A 15,371-nucleotide genomic window follows, 5' to 3' on the forward strand; every position below is an offset into this window, starting at 1 on the left:
ACATGCAAAGATTTTTTATTTTTTTGTTAAAATAGATCAAAATTAGATATTAGTATCGAGAAATGTGAAACGAAAACCATTCATTGATAAGAAAAGTCCATTTATAATCACTCATACCTTCAATAATCTTGTTACTCGCTTTAAATAGTTTTTGAATCTTATAAATAATTTTAAATTAAAATATTTTTTATTTTTAGTTAAAACAGATCATAATTAGATGTTTGCATTGGAAACATGAAGTGAAAACCATCCATTGATAAGAAAAGTCCATTTATAGTCACACATGCCTTCGAAAGTCTTGTTACTTACTTTAAATGGTTTTATAATCTTATAAAATTTTTTAAATTAAAATATTTTTTATTTTTAGTTCAAACAAATCATAATTGAATATTTGTATCAGGAAACGTAAAGCAAAAGCCACCATTAATAAGAAAAGTCTATTTATAATCACTCATATTTTCAAAAATCTTTTTATTCGCTTTAAATGATTTTTAATCTTATAAATGATTTCCAATCAAAATCTTTTTTATTGTTAGTTAAAACAGATTAAAATTAGATGTTTGCATTAGTAAATGTGAGGCAAAAACCATCTATTGAAAAAAAAAATCCATTTATAAGTACTCATACTTTCAAAAGTCTTGTTACTCACTTTAAATAGTTTTTTAATCATATAAATAATTTTAAATAGAAATATTTTTTAATTTTTGATTAAAACAGATCATAATTAGATATTTGTATCGAGAAACGTGAAGCGAAAACCATTTATTGATAAAAAAAGTCTATTTATAGTCACATATACCTTTAAAAGTCTTGTTTTTCGCTTTAAATGGTTTTTTAATCTTACAAATTAGCAATGTTAGGTCGATAATAATGAGAAAAAAAATCCAAGAGGAGAGTGAATTGGATATTTTTTAAAAGTTCTTTTCAACAAATTTAAACTTTTTATGAAGGCAAGTTTGAAAATATGTTTCTCAAATTTGTTTTCACTTTAAAACATGTCAAAAGTAATTTAAGCAAAGTAATGACCAAACAAGTTGAAAACAATTTTTCAAACTCTTTAAGGTCAAATGCACCAGTGTAAAATTTCATAAACTTCCAATCAAGCCAAGCTAAAAATAATCTTCATAAATTTTTTTTTCTATCAAAGTGTGTCAATAATAACTTGAAGAGTAAATTAAGGAATAAACAAGTTAAGAACAAATTTGATAAATTCTTTAATGTAAATGCATAAATTCAAGAAGTGAAAAATAAAGAGAGAAGACATAGTATTTTTATAAAAGTTCGGTCTCCTTGCATACGTCCTCTCCTTTAGGTCATTAAGGAATTTCAAATCCATTATGTGCTGGCTCCATAAGTTTTTGATGATAATAAAACATTTCTATTCATTAATGTCTAACTATACTACTTGAGTATGCAGGGTAAAAATATATGTCAATAATAAATTAATTACTGGAAAGCAAACATTAAAACTCATCAGAATAAGAAATTATAAATGAGTTACAAATAGAAGTTTCTTAGTCGGATAAATAAGGGAGTTAGTCAACTAAAATCCAAAACTGAAATTGACTGCTTCAAAGACAGTAAGCTCTTGCTCGATTAAAGTCTTACTAAACCAATTAACAGAGTAATGCAAATTGCGAAATAGAGAAGACTTAATTGACTAAGAAGTATGGTTAATCAACTAAAAACTCACTATTTGAGAATTTAAATTTGAATGTCTGAAGACAAACTAACGGCTATAAAGAATCCTAACCTGTTTTCAATAGTTTGAAGCTATCAACATCCATCAGAGTTAAGTTTTTAGGTATAAAAGACATCTCTAACGGCTAAGAAGAAAAAAAGATGCTTCCCATAACAAAAAGAGCCCAAAAATAGCAAAGATTCTCTCAATTCTTCTTGCATTTTACTCCAATCTTTGTAATAGAGTTTAGCATTTCATCTTGTACCATTTAGATTAAGTTAGTGATTATAAGTACTTCTTGACATCTATACTCCTTGATTACTTAGAGTGTGTGAGGCACTCTAAAGAGGATTAATCAAGCTTAAGTTAGTTTGGTTGCTATTGTAGGTTCTAACTTAGCCTTAGAAAAATTAGTTTTGGGTTTTGGTTGATCTTGGGAAAAACCATTGTTAAATGTTGTGGTTGAGGCTATGAAAAGCCATTGAAAAAGCTTAGTGGAAGCTTGGAAATTCTACCGATTCTAGTAATTTGGTTTGAAAATCATTGATTGGAAGATTAATATAGTGGGTGTAGGTTAAAGAGATCGAACCACTATAAATATTTGTGCATTGTCTACCCTATTTTATTTTTCATTTCATTCTTCTTGAAATCATTCTTTCATCTAGGATTTAACTTCTCATCATTGATATTTAACAAGCTTTGAATTAGAAGTTAAGTTTAGTGACATTCAGAAAGTGCTATTCACCCCATCTCTAACACACATCTAGGGACCAACACTATAAAAAATACTTTTTGAGGTTCAAACATAACTTTTCAATGCCTTTCAAGGATCAAGCACAACCTCTTAATACAATGCCTTTTATGGATTCAGTACAACCTTCATTATGCCTTTTAAAGGCTAAGGCGCAACCTTTTTTCTCTTATAATTGAATAGCAAGGATATCTCTAGAAAGTGGATTTTGTTAAGTAAGTACAATGTAGGAAGAGTGTGATCAGTGTAAAAATGATTACAAAAGATAGAAATGAAGACACAAAGGAATTATAGCACAAAAAAGCTTAAAAGCTTGGTGGAAGAATGTGAATTGCTTGCTCTAGCTTGGTTTCTCTCTTTTTTTTTTCTTCATATAATTTGATTCTTGATCAAATACTGTTTTTCTCCACTCTTTTAATCTTGTAAATGTGTTGGAGGAGTCCTTTTTATAATTGAAGAAGCTTTAGAGCCATGGGAGAAGGTTTGGTGAAAAAAATAGTCATTTGTCCTTTGATTTTCGTGTGTAATGGCAAGTTCTAGACCAAATGTATGGATACATTTTGGAATGTATTGATACATTTGAAAATGTATCCATACATTTTGGGCAGAACCATTCTATTTTAAATGTGTCGATACTTTTGACCAAACTATCAATGCTTGTAGCTTAAAACATAGAAAATTCTTCATTTTTAACCCAATGTGATGCCAAATACTTGAACATTTCAAAATCAAATGCATAGGAGGTTTAAAACTAATTTAAACAAGTTTAAAAGCTATTCAAACAAGTTCAAAAATCGTTAAAGCAGTTTTCAAAACTCATTCAAGTAATTTTGAAACTTTTCACATAGAAACACTTAAAAACTTCAAAACTTATTTAAAAAAAATTAAAACCTATTCAAACAGGTTCAAAAACTCATTCTAACAATTTTAAAAATTATTCAAACAAGTTCAAAGATCATTTAAGTAGTTTTGCTCATTTTTCACATGAAAACACTTACGCACTTCAAAAGCAAATGTATGAGAGTTTTTAACATTAATAAACTAAGTTCAAAAACATTTTCAAACAACATCAAAAATCATTCAAACAAGTTCAAGGATCACTCAAAGAAGTTCAAAGATCATTGAAGCAATTTTAATCACTTTTGTCATTTGAAAACTATAATAATTTAAAACCTGATAAAGCTAGCATAAACTATTTTAAATCAAACTTTTTTCGTTTGTGGTGAAAACATATTATAATTGGATGTTTGTATTGAAAAAAGTGAAATGAAAGTCATGCATTGATAAGAAAAGTTTATTTATAGTCACCATACCTTTGAAAGCCTTGTTACTCATTTTAAATGATTTTATAATCTTATAAATGATTTTAAATTGAAATATTTTAATTTTTGGTTAAAATAGAACATAGTTAGATGTTTGCATTTAAAAACATGAAATGGAAGCCATCCAATGACAAAAAAGGTCCATTTATAGTCATTTATAGTCACTTATTTCTTCAAAAGCTTTATTACTCACTTTAAATGGTTTTATCATATTATAAACGATTTTAAATCAAACGACTTTTTGTTTATGGTTAAAATAGATTATAATTGAATGTTTGCATAGAGAAACGTAAAGCAAAAACCATCAATTGACAAAAAAAAATCTATTTATAGTCACTCATGTCTTCGAAAACCTTGTTGCTCACTTTTCAATGATTTTTTAATCTTATAAATGATTTTAAATCAAAATATTTTTAATTTTTTGATTAAAACAGATCATAAGTGAATATTTTTATTATTTAATTTATAAATTAAATAATGAAATTATTTTAATGATAGTTTTTTCGTTAGAATTGTAACAATGATTTTTTTTTTTGAAAAATAAACTGACCCAATTCAACTCATGTGACAAGGGATAGATTGGATTAAGATCTTGACAACTCATGTCAAAAATACACTGATCTAACCCAACACATATTTTCTCAATCCATAATGTTTTAGGTCATACTAAACCAACCCATATTGACACCTCTAGTTAATATTTATCAATTAGGTTATGAGGTACTCGAAACAAATCTATGCCTGGCTAAAACAGACCTAAACATAACGATGAGAATCACGAGGTAACTTGCCGATAAAGATAAATATAAGAGAAAATCAATTATAGAAAGAAATAAACTACTTGTTTACTTAGTTTCTTCTTTGGCTCAGACAAACAAATAATCCACTTAGATTTTACTCCATGTCACAAAATGTGAATGTTTACAGTAAAAGGGGAAAAATCAAAAACATACAACAGTCTTTATGTAGATTACAACCAACAGACGTATCACTACTCCAATGCAAATACACTTAGTCTTCATCATCAGAACTTGCATATGCTAAGCCTAATAAGGATTTGGCAGGGTTTTCAACCTTATTCTGCTCTTCTGCTTTATTTGATTCCAAAATTGTATGTTCGTTCTTGTTCTCTTGGTTGGACTCCCTGGAATTGGTCAAGACAGAACCACTTGGATGTAAATTTGATTGATTTCTGTCAGGTGGGCTTGAAAATTTTGGCCGTTTGGGTTTAACCTCGACAACCTTTTTCAACAAATCTTGCTGTCTACAGAAGCAAGGTAAACATGGATTAGACCTGATAACACAACAGAGTGATAAATAAAATTAAGGGAGCTGGTGTCTGTAAATGCGAATGCTTTTATGTGTGCCTGCCTGTGTAGCATGCATGTGGTCTTGCATGTTTGTGAACAGGGAGAGAGAGAGAGAGAGAGAGACCTGATCCCGCTCTTTGGCTTGGGTTCAACACGAAGAGGCAAGGGAGACAATGCAGGTGAGGAATCTGCTAAACTTGCAGCTTTGTGTCAATTGGTTAAGAAATGCAAGAACCATGTACCATCAAGGGGAAAGGCCTCTGGGTACTAACTTGGATAATAGAGCTTAACAGAATGAGTGTAAAGCATTCAAAAAAATGGAAAGCAATGCTAGAATACTAATAGTCACTAAAGGTATCAACATTTTTATTCCCCTTGTCTGTCAAAGCTATACTTGGAATTGGAAAGAGAAAAATAAATGGACATAAAATCAAGAAAAAGACAATTACTTTAGGTGCGGGGATATGCTGTATGGTTGCAACAAAATGAAAGAAGCAAATCAGAGTGGCAATGTACAATCGGGCTCGGTAGAAAACTAAAATCGGTAAATCTAATAGATAGGAGAAACACCATAACCAACAAAAATAACTTTTTCCTTTTACAATCATAAGCTCTTGGTAAATAAAAGTGTCAGTGATGAACCTACAGATTTACTTCAGTATCTAATACTTTAAAACAAAATCATGCTTGTCCAAAGTATATTACCATCTACCAAGTTGCACCAAATGTTATAAACAAAACAAAAAGCAAGCGGCAGCGGCAGCAGCAGGCAGCAAAGTGAAAGCAATGTAATATCAGACAAGAAATGAATGCTCTAAAAGCACATGGCAGTGGATTCAATGAACTGTTTCCACAAATAAAAAAAAAAAAAGGCTCAAAATGTACATGCCAGGCCCCAAGAAGAATCACAAATCATATTGACACTAGCATATTTCTGAAGTTGTTTATTTAGCTGAACATTAAAGGATATCTTGAAAGCAGCAAATGCTCGTTTCTCAGTGCGGCGCAGGAGGCGTTCAGCATCCTCCTCAGCTTCCATCTGCTCCTTGAGATATAGCAAATCATCACTGTCCAAGGCTGCATAAATACTACATAACAATATATAGGTTTACCAAAAACAAAACAAAATAAAATAAAATAAAAAGAGCATCGGGGCCCCAAGGTGTAAGGGCAGAGAGATAAGGGGTACCGCCTCGCCCATGAAGGTAGCCTCCACGCTCTCCTGCAACCTCTTGCATCTGCTTGTATCAAAAACCCAATCGGAGAAGCCAAGTTCCCTGCCAGGGCATGTTATCAGAAAACTACATTCACATTTTTTATTTACAGCACCATATTGATGCCAGCCAGATTCATTAGGCCCAACTAACTACTAAAATTAGCGCAAAAAGCATCAATCCTTGCACTTCTAGTTCTACCATTGTCATAGATATAATGGTAGGCCATGGCACAGCTCTGGAAGTGAAAACAATAAGCGTGAAGGAGTGGATGGTTTAGGCCTTGAGGAAGGTGGTTTCTTCCTGTTGGAACAAAAGGGAGGGGTGTTGTGCAGGCTGTTGCTGTTATATTGGTCAATTTGTGTTACTGTTATGTACAACTTTATCTTTTACTTTATTTTTATGATAATTGAACTATAGGGTGGAATTAGCAGTAAATAGAGACACAAAACAAAGAAGTAAGCAATGTGTTGAATATTCAGGCTCCATTCTTTTGCAAAAATAGATTTCAAGAAAATGAAAATTTTATTTAAGGCATCTTAAAAAAATGGTCAAATTACAAAGTTTTATTATTGAGGAAACTACTTAATGATAGAAATTAATAAAAAATTTCAAGATCATTTGTAAAACTTATCATAAAAGAATTCCAACCCATAAAATAATGTACAAAATTTTGAACCATCGACATTTAATATGAAATTTATTAATGAGCCATCTTCAAAACTCTTTATCCAAAATCTCAACCCTAAACGCTAAACTCTAAACCCTAATAATAATGATGATAATAATAATAATAATAATAATAATAGCTCTATATTTTTCCTTAACACCAAAAGAATTATCATCAAATCATCAAGCCCATAACCTCGCATGAAAATCTGCTAATGCCACACAAATAATGCCTTTTCTATTATCATCAACAAAGCCAACTCAAGCTAAATTTTCAAACAAATTAATCAAGGCCTACACAAAAATAAAAAAAATTTGAGGTTAAGAAATAAAAGCCACAAAAAAATCACATAAAAATTAAAATTGGAGCACCAAATCTTGAAAAAGAAAACAGAAAGTAGTTGACAGTGATAAGTTGCAACTTGCCACGCATAGCAGCTGGTAAACACTACAACAAGCGGTCTGCTCTTTGTGGAAGATTAAGGAAAGAGAGTAATAGAAGAGGGTGAAGGGGAAGAAGTAAAAGGAAAAGGAAGGCAAGGTTGCAGGCAGAGTAAACGAATGATGGTGAAGGGAAGGGAGGCGTGTTGCTGACAGCGGAAAAGGGAGGAGATGGTGGGTTGCTGGTAATGGGAGGGTTTGTGTTATGAAGGTCTGGGTGTTGTGGGTCTTTAATGATATGAAGAGATTGGGTGATTTTTTATCCTTTCTGAATTATTTTCCCAAAAGGAAAATGAAGACAACTTCCCCAAATCTCTGAAGATTTTCAGTTGACCAGAAATCTTATTTAGACTGAGCATTTAATTTTCTACCAGGAAATAAGGAAAATGGTTTCGAGAAGTCATTTTCAGCAAAACAAAGAGAGCCTGAAAATCTTATAATTAGATTGAGTGATCTCTATGTTGAAGAATAAGAACTGGGAAATGAATCATGCACATCTCTCTATCTCTGTGTGCATTTTCAAAGGTTCCATCTTTTTGTTTGAAATATTTATAACAGACCACAAGTGAAGTCATAACCATCACGTAGACATATGCAGCTTTGTTAGACAAACGCTGTTACATATTAATTTAGAGGTAAGTGATCCAACGGTTATTGCCCACAACCCAATGTGTCCTCACATGTATTCTGCAGGCCAACAATCTCCCCACGGACAAGAAGGGCTGTTTCAGTGAGGCTAAGGAGGCTAGAAGTGCGGATTGCACGAAAACAAACACTATTATATATATATATATATATATATATCGTATCATATCATATCAATAAGCTAAATAGCAACAAAAGAGTAGAGAACTCGGGAAAAAAAAAAAAAAGAACAGGCAAGCATCGCAACTGCCAGCAGTGGTTCAAAGCGCTAGTGCAAGATTCAGTTTGAAGCAAAAGATAAGATTTGACATCATAACATTCCCATAAAACCTAAAACGGAAAGAAACAAATACTTGCCACCCATAAGAAAGAATCGCGGAATTCCATTACAAATTCAAGAGATACAAAACAGGAGAGGCGACGCTCTAACCTTGGCCACCATACGCTGGAAAGCAACATCTTCATCGTCCGGTTTGTCTTTCCCTTTGCCCCACTTCTTATCTGCAATTCACTTTTATTTATAAACATTAAGAACAAATCGCCAAGCCCTCCAATTCCAGTTTGATTTACACTTACCTTTGGGGTCGCTCAGGTTGGTGTACTCACGAACTTCTCTCCCTGCCATATTTCAAAAATCAACAACGAAAATGGGAACTGGGGTTGGACTTCGGAGGGTTTTCTACCAAAACCTAACTGGAAATTTTTATTTCGGAGTTTCCCGACCCTTCCTTGACCCTCCGTCGGCTGTCTGACCCAAAGTCCTCACTGTCCTTCGTGTGGGCTTTAGGCCCTAGTGCAAGGCCTAACACTAAAATTTGAAATTACCCTTTTCTGTCTTCATTTTGCCTTTAACAAATAGATTTCTTTTACCATATGTACAAGCTTAAATTATAATCATAACATTATAAATCAAAAAATGACCCAACATATAGTTGAATAAAATTTAATATGACATTGGATTGAATCCACACGTAATGTAAATTTGAAACTTAATTAAAAGTATTGTTATATCATTGAAATATCATCTCATTAGCTTCATAAATAGTAACTTTTTTCTACCAAAATTTAAAAGCAAATAATAACTTAAAATATCTTCATACTATTGTCAATGATAATAATAATAATAGCTAAAAATAATGCAATTTAAATTTAAAACTTAATTAAAAGATGCTCATATTATTGAAATAATATCCGTTTGGCTTCAGAAATAGTAACTTTTTTTTCTAAAAAATCAAAAGCAAATAGCAACTTAAAATATCTTTTTTGTATTATTGTCAATAATAATAATAATAACAATTGTCGAGTGCCTATAGTGGATTGATTTGACCTAACTCATTAATAAAAAATGAAAAAAGTGATAGAAGGAATAAAAATTTTAGTTGCCCACAAATTCAAAAAATGACTTCCTTTCACAACTCTCCAAACATTAAAGAAAAAGAGGAAACCAAAAAGATAGCCATCCTCTAAAAGACTAAAAATCTATCAAAAGAATAAAGAAGAGATAGGGCTGGCTTTAGGTTAAAATCACCAAAGCAAAAGCTTTAGATCTCAAATTTTCATAAACTCCATACTTTTATAATAATATAATTAATTATATTAAAAAGGCACAAAAATTAAGATAATTAATAAAATATCTACTTATTCTATCATGTCAAATAAATATTTATTTTCTCTCATTTTCACTTCTTTATTAATTCTCAACCATTTATCTTATTTTTTATTAAAAATATGTAAAAGTCAAAATAATTAATAAAATGAGGTATTATCTCACTTTTCTAATTATGTGCTTGATAAATCTCATATTTTTATCACTTTTCAAATCTCACAACACCATTAATTTTCAACTCTTATTCCCAATCAATTAAAGATAATATGTATTTAATGCTCTCCACTCGTTTTTTTTTCCTATATATAAAACTAATTTTTTTCAATTAATAATATCTACTTATGAATTTTCTTTCCTCATTTGCTCTTTCTTTCTTTTAACTTCAATAATAATAAAACAAACCTTTTTTTCTTAATTTCAATAAAAAATGCCTCAATTGAATATTTAGTTTTAAACTTTTAAAGTTATTGAGTCAGTCAGCCTTAAGAAAAAAGAAGGCATGATAGGTGATTACATTCTAGACTATAAACGACATTGAAGACTTGTAATTCATCTAAAGTCTTGGAGAATTTGACATATAAGTTTAACAAGGCAAAATTTTTTTGTTTTAATTTATCTTAATATTCTCTATTTTATAATTTATCAAGCTGGTTAATGCAACTTTAATCATTTGTAAATAATAGTTTTATACATGTTAGTAAGGAAGCAATGTTGTCACTTTTAATTAAGTATACAAGGTATGTTCATACATGTAAATACACATAGCTACCCGCACGCGCGTGCGCACACCCAAACACATATATCAAAATTGAAATTGAAGAAACAATTTGTTCCAATATCCCAAATGCTTTCTGGGAAAGAAAAAAATAATAGATTTCCTTACCTTACACAAAGAATTTTGATGAAAAACAAATCCCAACAAAAGCTAGGGCAATTCAAATGAATCAAGAAATGGAAGAATTCTGTAAAAGAGAAATCCAAGATTTATTGGACAAAAAATTAATTAAAAAAAGCATAAAAACTCTACCCTCTAAGAGGAAGTTAGAGGCCTTATATAGACAGCCTTACAACTGAATTTGAATTTTATTTGCTCTGAATTACATTTGTATTTGCCATTTTACTATTTGTCAGTGGACGTTACTTTTTGTTGTCCGTCACTTTTGTCTATAGGTGCAGATTCTTTTTCCCTCATGATCTTGCTTTTTACTATTTTCTCTGTTGGTGCATTTTTTTATTTAGCAAAATTTACATGTTGTCTTCTTTTAGATGCTTTTTTGGCAAAAAAGGAATATGCTTTTTGCTGTTTATTGTTTTGTCTTGTTGGTAGCTTTCACTGGCTGTCACTTTTGAATTTCATTTCTTTCTTCTAGGAGGTATATAGCCTTCATCCAAAGAAACGTCGGCTGTTGCCTTGGATGAAGTAGTTTCTTCTTCTTCCTCTGCTTGTTCTTCATCTGAGTCTAAGGAACTAAGCATTTCTGCCATGATCCTTTTATACTCAGTCTTTATTTTGCCTTGAGTAAGCAGTGCACTGACATTTGATTTTGCTTGTAGAAATTTGACATTTTTTTCAGAATTCTGAGGATTTTTGCATAGTCTTGGATTCTTCTCAAACCATGTTAGCAAATATTAAGGATCATATTTTTTTTCATCAAATTTATCCCACCATTTTATTTTGAAGGTCCGAATAACAATTGAGGCTCCTGAATGAGGATCGGTGTCATAGGAATAATCTCATAACGTAATCCATGATATAATTAATTTGGAAAAGAAGTGTATTGAAACATACAAATTTGCTTGATCTTTTTCAGGTTAAAAATTTTGAGAAAATCTTTCATATAATTGATCAATTTTTGGTGGAAAGATTTCTCTTAAAGGTCCAAACCAGTTCCACTAGTGAGAAAACCAGATTGAGAATTTATATTAATTTTCATATTTGAAAAACATTAACCAGGAGTGCTGGTTATGTTTATTGTTGAAAAGAAATGTGTTGAACCATGCCTGTTGGTAATCCCAGTAATTAAAAACAGAACAATGGTTAACTAATTTTGAAAAAGTACTTAGAAATTTTTTGAAATGGTTTAGACTTTCTCCCTAGTCTATGGGCCTTAAGACCTTTAAAATTTGAGCCGTAGAATGGGTAATTAAAGTAAGATCGTTCTGGTCAGTGTAATGTTTAAAAAGAACAGATCCTGTTTGAATCAAAATATTTTGGTAATAATTTTGAAGCCTTTGTAAGTCCCATGGCTTGTAAGGCCATCCTTGGAAAGCCTTTCTAACACCTATTTGAGGGTATTCATGGTAGAACCCTTCTTCACTTAATAGAACATTTTAGATGCTTTTCTTTTGAAAATATTGATTTTAGCATTTTTAGGAGATTGAAGACTGAGACTCTGTTTGGGAAAGAATTTGAGTGGGGAAAATATTTTGCAATTCTTTTGGTTTTGGTTTGTGGGGGGTAATTTCCTTTCTCTTGGATTTTTAAAGTGTAGAAATGGCAATTTGTTTGATAGGAGTGTCTTTTTCATTTTGTGAGGTTACTGCAAGGGCTACCTTAGGTGATTTGGAGAGGGATTCTATCCATTTTTAGATTTGGGAGTCTATCTCATTAGGGTCTTAGGCATCTTGGTATTAGTCTTGATTTTGGTTTTAGGAAGGTTCTTGGGAAGAAGTTTGGGCTTCTTCTTGTTGTTCTTGGGTACAGATCTCATACTATGACCTGATGGGTTTTTAGTTGAGAAGTAGAGGGTCTTTTTTCTTTATCTCTTTTCCTTTGTCATTACAATCTCTTAATTTGGGTGGCATTGTCTTGTAAAAGAGATATTAGGTGAGACTATTTTGGAGAGAAATAATTCTGGGGCATTTTAGGAGTTTCTGGTTTATTTTGGGAAGTGTTTTCAGTAACTAGAATCGATACAATAAAGTTCTTCTTTTGAAAATGGTTTTTTGGGTTTCTTTCTTCTCTCTCAATTTTGGGGGCATGGTCTTTCATGTAAGAATTCTCTTGTAAGAAAATCAGGTAATGAATTTGACTCCCCTTTGATATATTCAATATCAAAATCAAATATACTTAAAATGACTTGTCATCGAGTAAAAATCTGTTTTGATGCAATGTTTTGAACATCTTTTTGTAAAACTTTTTTGGCGGATTTGCAATCAATTCGCAAAAGAAATTTTTGATTTAATAAATCACTTTGGATTTTGAAATACATAAAACAATAAATAAAATTTCTTTTTTGATAGTACTCTAATTTTGCTGGGTTGGAGCTTAGTGCCTAGAAGTGTATTGGAGTATTTGTTCTTTTTGAGTTTTGACTTATTTGAGTATCCCACCATATCCTAGTTCTAAAACATCTGTCTCAACTATCTTAGGTGCATTAGGGGTCTGCTAGGTACAAGCATGGGAGTTCTTTTACATGTTTCTTTATTTGTTGGACTATATTAGTATGAATATTTGTCTATGGAATAGGATTTTTTGTGAGCCTTTGATATAAAGGTTTACAAATTTTGCTTAGGCCTAGGTAAAAATTGATAATATAATTGAAACTTCCTAAAAACCTTTATAATTGAGTTTTATCTAATATTTTATCCAGGAAGTTATCGGCGAATTTTATTGACCTTTCAATAGGTGTAATTGTGCCTTGGGTTATATAATGTCTTAAGAATCTGACTTTAGTTTGGAACAGACTAATTTTAGATTTAGAGACTATTAAACCATTCCTTTTTATAATATTAATGAAAATTTTGAGATGTTTGAAATGATTTTCCAAGTTTTCTGAAAAAACTAAAACATCATCTATATATACTATTTAAATTGAGAGTGCGGGTTGAAAATCTCATTCATTATCTTTGAAAATTCTAGAAGTGCATTTTTTAATCCAAAAGGCATTACATTCCATTCATATTGTCCAAAGGGACAATAAAGGCAGTTTTATATCTTTCACTTTCTTTGATTTGTATCTATCAAAATCCAGATTTCATGTCAAATTTTAAAAAAAATTTTGCATTACAAAGTTTTTGAAGTGAATCCTTTTTGATTGAGATTGGATACCTAATCCATTCTAAGGCTTTATTTAATGGTTTATAATTGATTACTAATCTTGATGTTCCTCTTTCTATTTTTGCATTTTTCATGACATAGAAAGCAGAACAACTCCATGGTGAAATGCTTTTTCGGATTAATTTTTTGTTTAATAAATCTTGGATTTCTCTTTTACAGAATTCTTCCATTTCTTGATTCATTTGAATTGCCTTGGCTTTTGTTGGGATTTGCTTTTCATCAAAATTCTTTGTGTAAGGTAAGGAAACCTAGTGTTTTTTCCTTTCCCAGAAAGCATTTGGGATATCGGAACAAATTGTTTCTTCAATTTCAGTTTTGATTTTCTCAATCTTTTGCTTAACTTCCTTAGTGTTTAGTTGTTGGATAATTTTTTCAAAAGAAATTTCTTCTTGTAAATAAGTAAGTTGTTACTGTCTGTGATTTATTAAGGAGTTAATTTGACTTGTGTGAATTGACAAGGTTTTTAATAAATTAAGATTTCTGATTTTAGGTTTTTCTACAAAAGGAAAATTTATTTTGGTTTTTAATATTTTTGTGCTTATTGCTTCATGATTTACTTTGTAAGGTTTTAATATGGAAATGAAAGGAGTTCCAAATATGACATCTTGTGTTATGTTTTTTACTACTAAAAATGGTGTTTTAAATTTGAGCCCTTGATTCAGGATTTCCGCATTTGATATTTTATACATTATTTTTAGTTTCTCTCCATTTGCAATTTTTAGTCATTCTGTAGTTCAATCATAATAGTTTGTTGGGATTAATCCTTCTCTTATACAATTTTGACCAGCACTAGTATCAAAAAGTGCTATTGTATTTAATTGAGATTTTTCATTGATTAAAATTGTAATTTTTATTAAATATCTCTAGATGGATATCTTTGTTAGTACCATCATATATCCTTGGGTGTTTAGGTTTTCTATTTCAAAGTCTGAAGTATTTTGTTCTATTTTTGTATTTTTGGAAGCTTCAATCTGTTTTTTGATTTTCTGTTGTTTTTTCTTAAGTTCAATTATTTCTAATTTTATTTTCTTGATTTCAGAATTTAATTCTTCTCTGGTTATCCTTTTTGGTTTTTTTTTTCATATTTGTCATAAATAATGCTTTTGATGTTATATATTGGTTCTTGATCTATCAAGTTATCTGGTTTTTGATTTTCAGTGTTTTTCTTTAACGAGTCTCTTAATTTTTCAAGATATTCTTTTTTGAGGACTAGGTTCTGTATTTTTTCTATAACTTCAATTATGAATTCTTGGTCTTTGTTAAGACTTGTATTGAAGTTTCAGTTTCTGTTGAAGAAGATTGAGATGTTGTTTGTATTTCATCTATTTGTAGTTCTTCTGTTGATTCTGAACAAATTTCTGTATTTGTTATGGATTCTATTAATATTTCAGTGATTTTTTGCTCAATTTCTTCTTCTAATTGGAGTTGATTGATTTTTCTTTTAATTTTACAATATTTGGATATGTGTCCTAGTTTTCCACATTTAAAACATTTTATTGTTTTATCTATCTTATTGGATTTCTTGTATTCTCTTTTTAGTTTTTTGTATTTTTTGTATTTTGGGGTTTTATAGTATTCTTGGAGATTTTTCTTATATTTTCATTTTTTCACAAGTTTTGAAGAATAGTAATATTTTTAAGAAGAAGGTTCATATCTAACATCAAATTGTTGA

General features: G+C 30.4%; 1 protein-coding gene across 2 annotated transcripts; it reads right to left on the reverse strand.

Annotated features, from left to right (window-relative positions):
• Positions 1 to 4,627: 4,627 nt before the first annotated feature.
• LOC110422739 (ankyrin repeat protein) lies at positions 4,628 to 8,786 on the reverse strand. 2 transcript variants are annotated; one of them, XM_089784626.1, is made up of 6 exons: positions 8,610 to 8,786; positions 8,464 to 8,534; positions 6,254 to 6,302; positions 6,034 to 6,141; positions 5,189 to 5,270; positions 4,628 to 5,018 (listed from the first exon to the last, which is right to left on the reverse strand). In XM_089784626.1, the coding sequence occupies exons 1-6, from the start codon at positions 8,656 to 8,658 to the stop codon at positions 4,766 to 4,768; spliced, it is 612 nt and encodes a 203-aa protein (XP_089640752.1). In that variant the 5' UTR covers positions 8,659 to 8,786; the 3' UTR covers positions 4,628 to 4,765. The 2 variants fall into 2 exon arrangements, with proteins under 2 accessions (XP_089640752.1, XP_089640753.1); XM_089784627.1 differs by having other exon boundaries at positions 6,254 to 6,341; positions 8,610 to 8,696.
• Between the last annotated feature and the right edge of the window lie 6,585 nt (positions 8,787 to 15,371).

The sequence above is a fragment of the Theobroma umbraticum genome, unplaced genomic scaffold (assembly GCF_002168275.2).
Source record: "Theobroma umbraticum cultivar Fairchild unplaced genomic scaffold, ASM216827v3 scaffold_146.0, whole genome shotgun sequence".
Classification (NCBI taxonomy): Eukaryota; Viridiplantae; Streptophyta; class Magnoliopsida; order Malvales; family Malvaceae; genus Theobroma; species Theobroma umbraticum.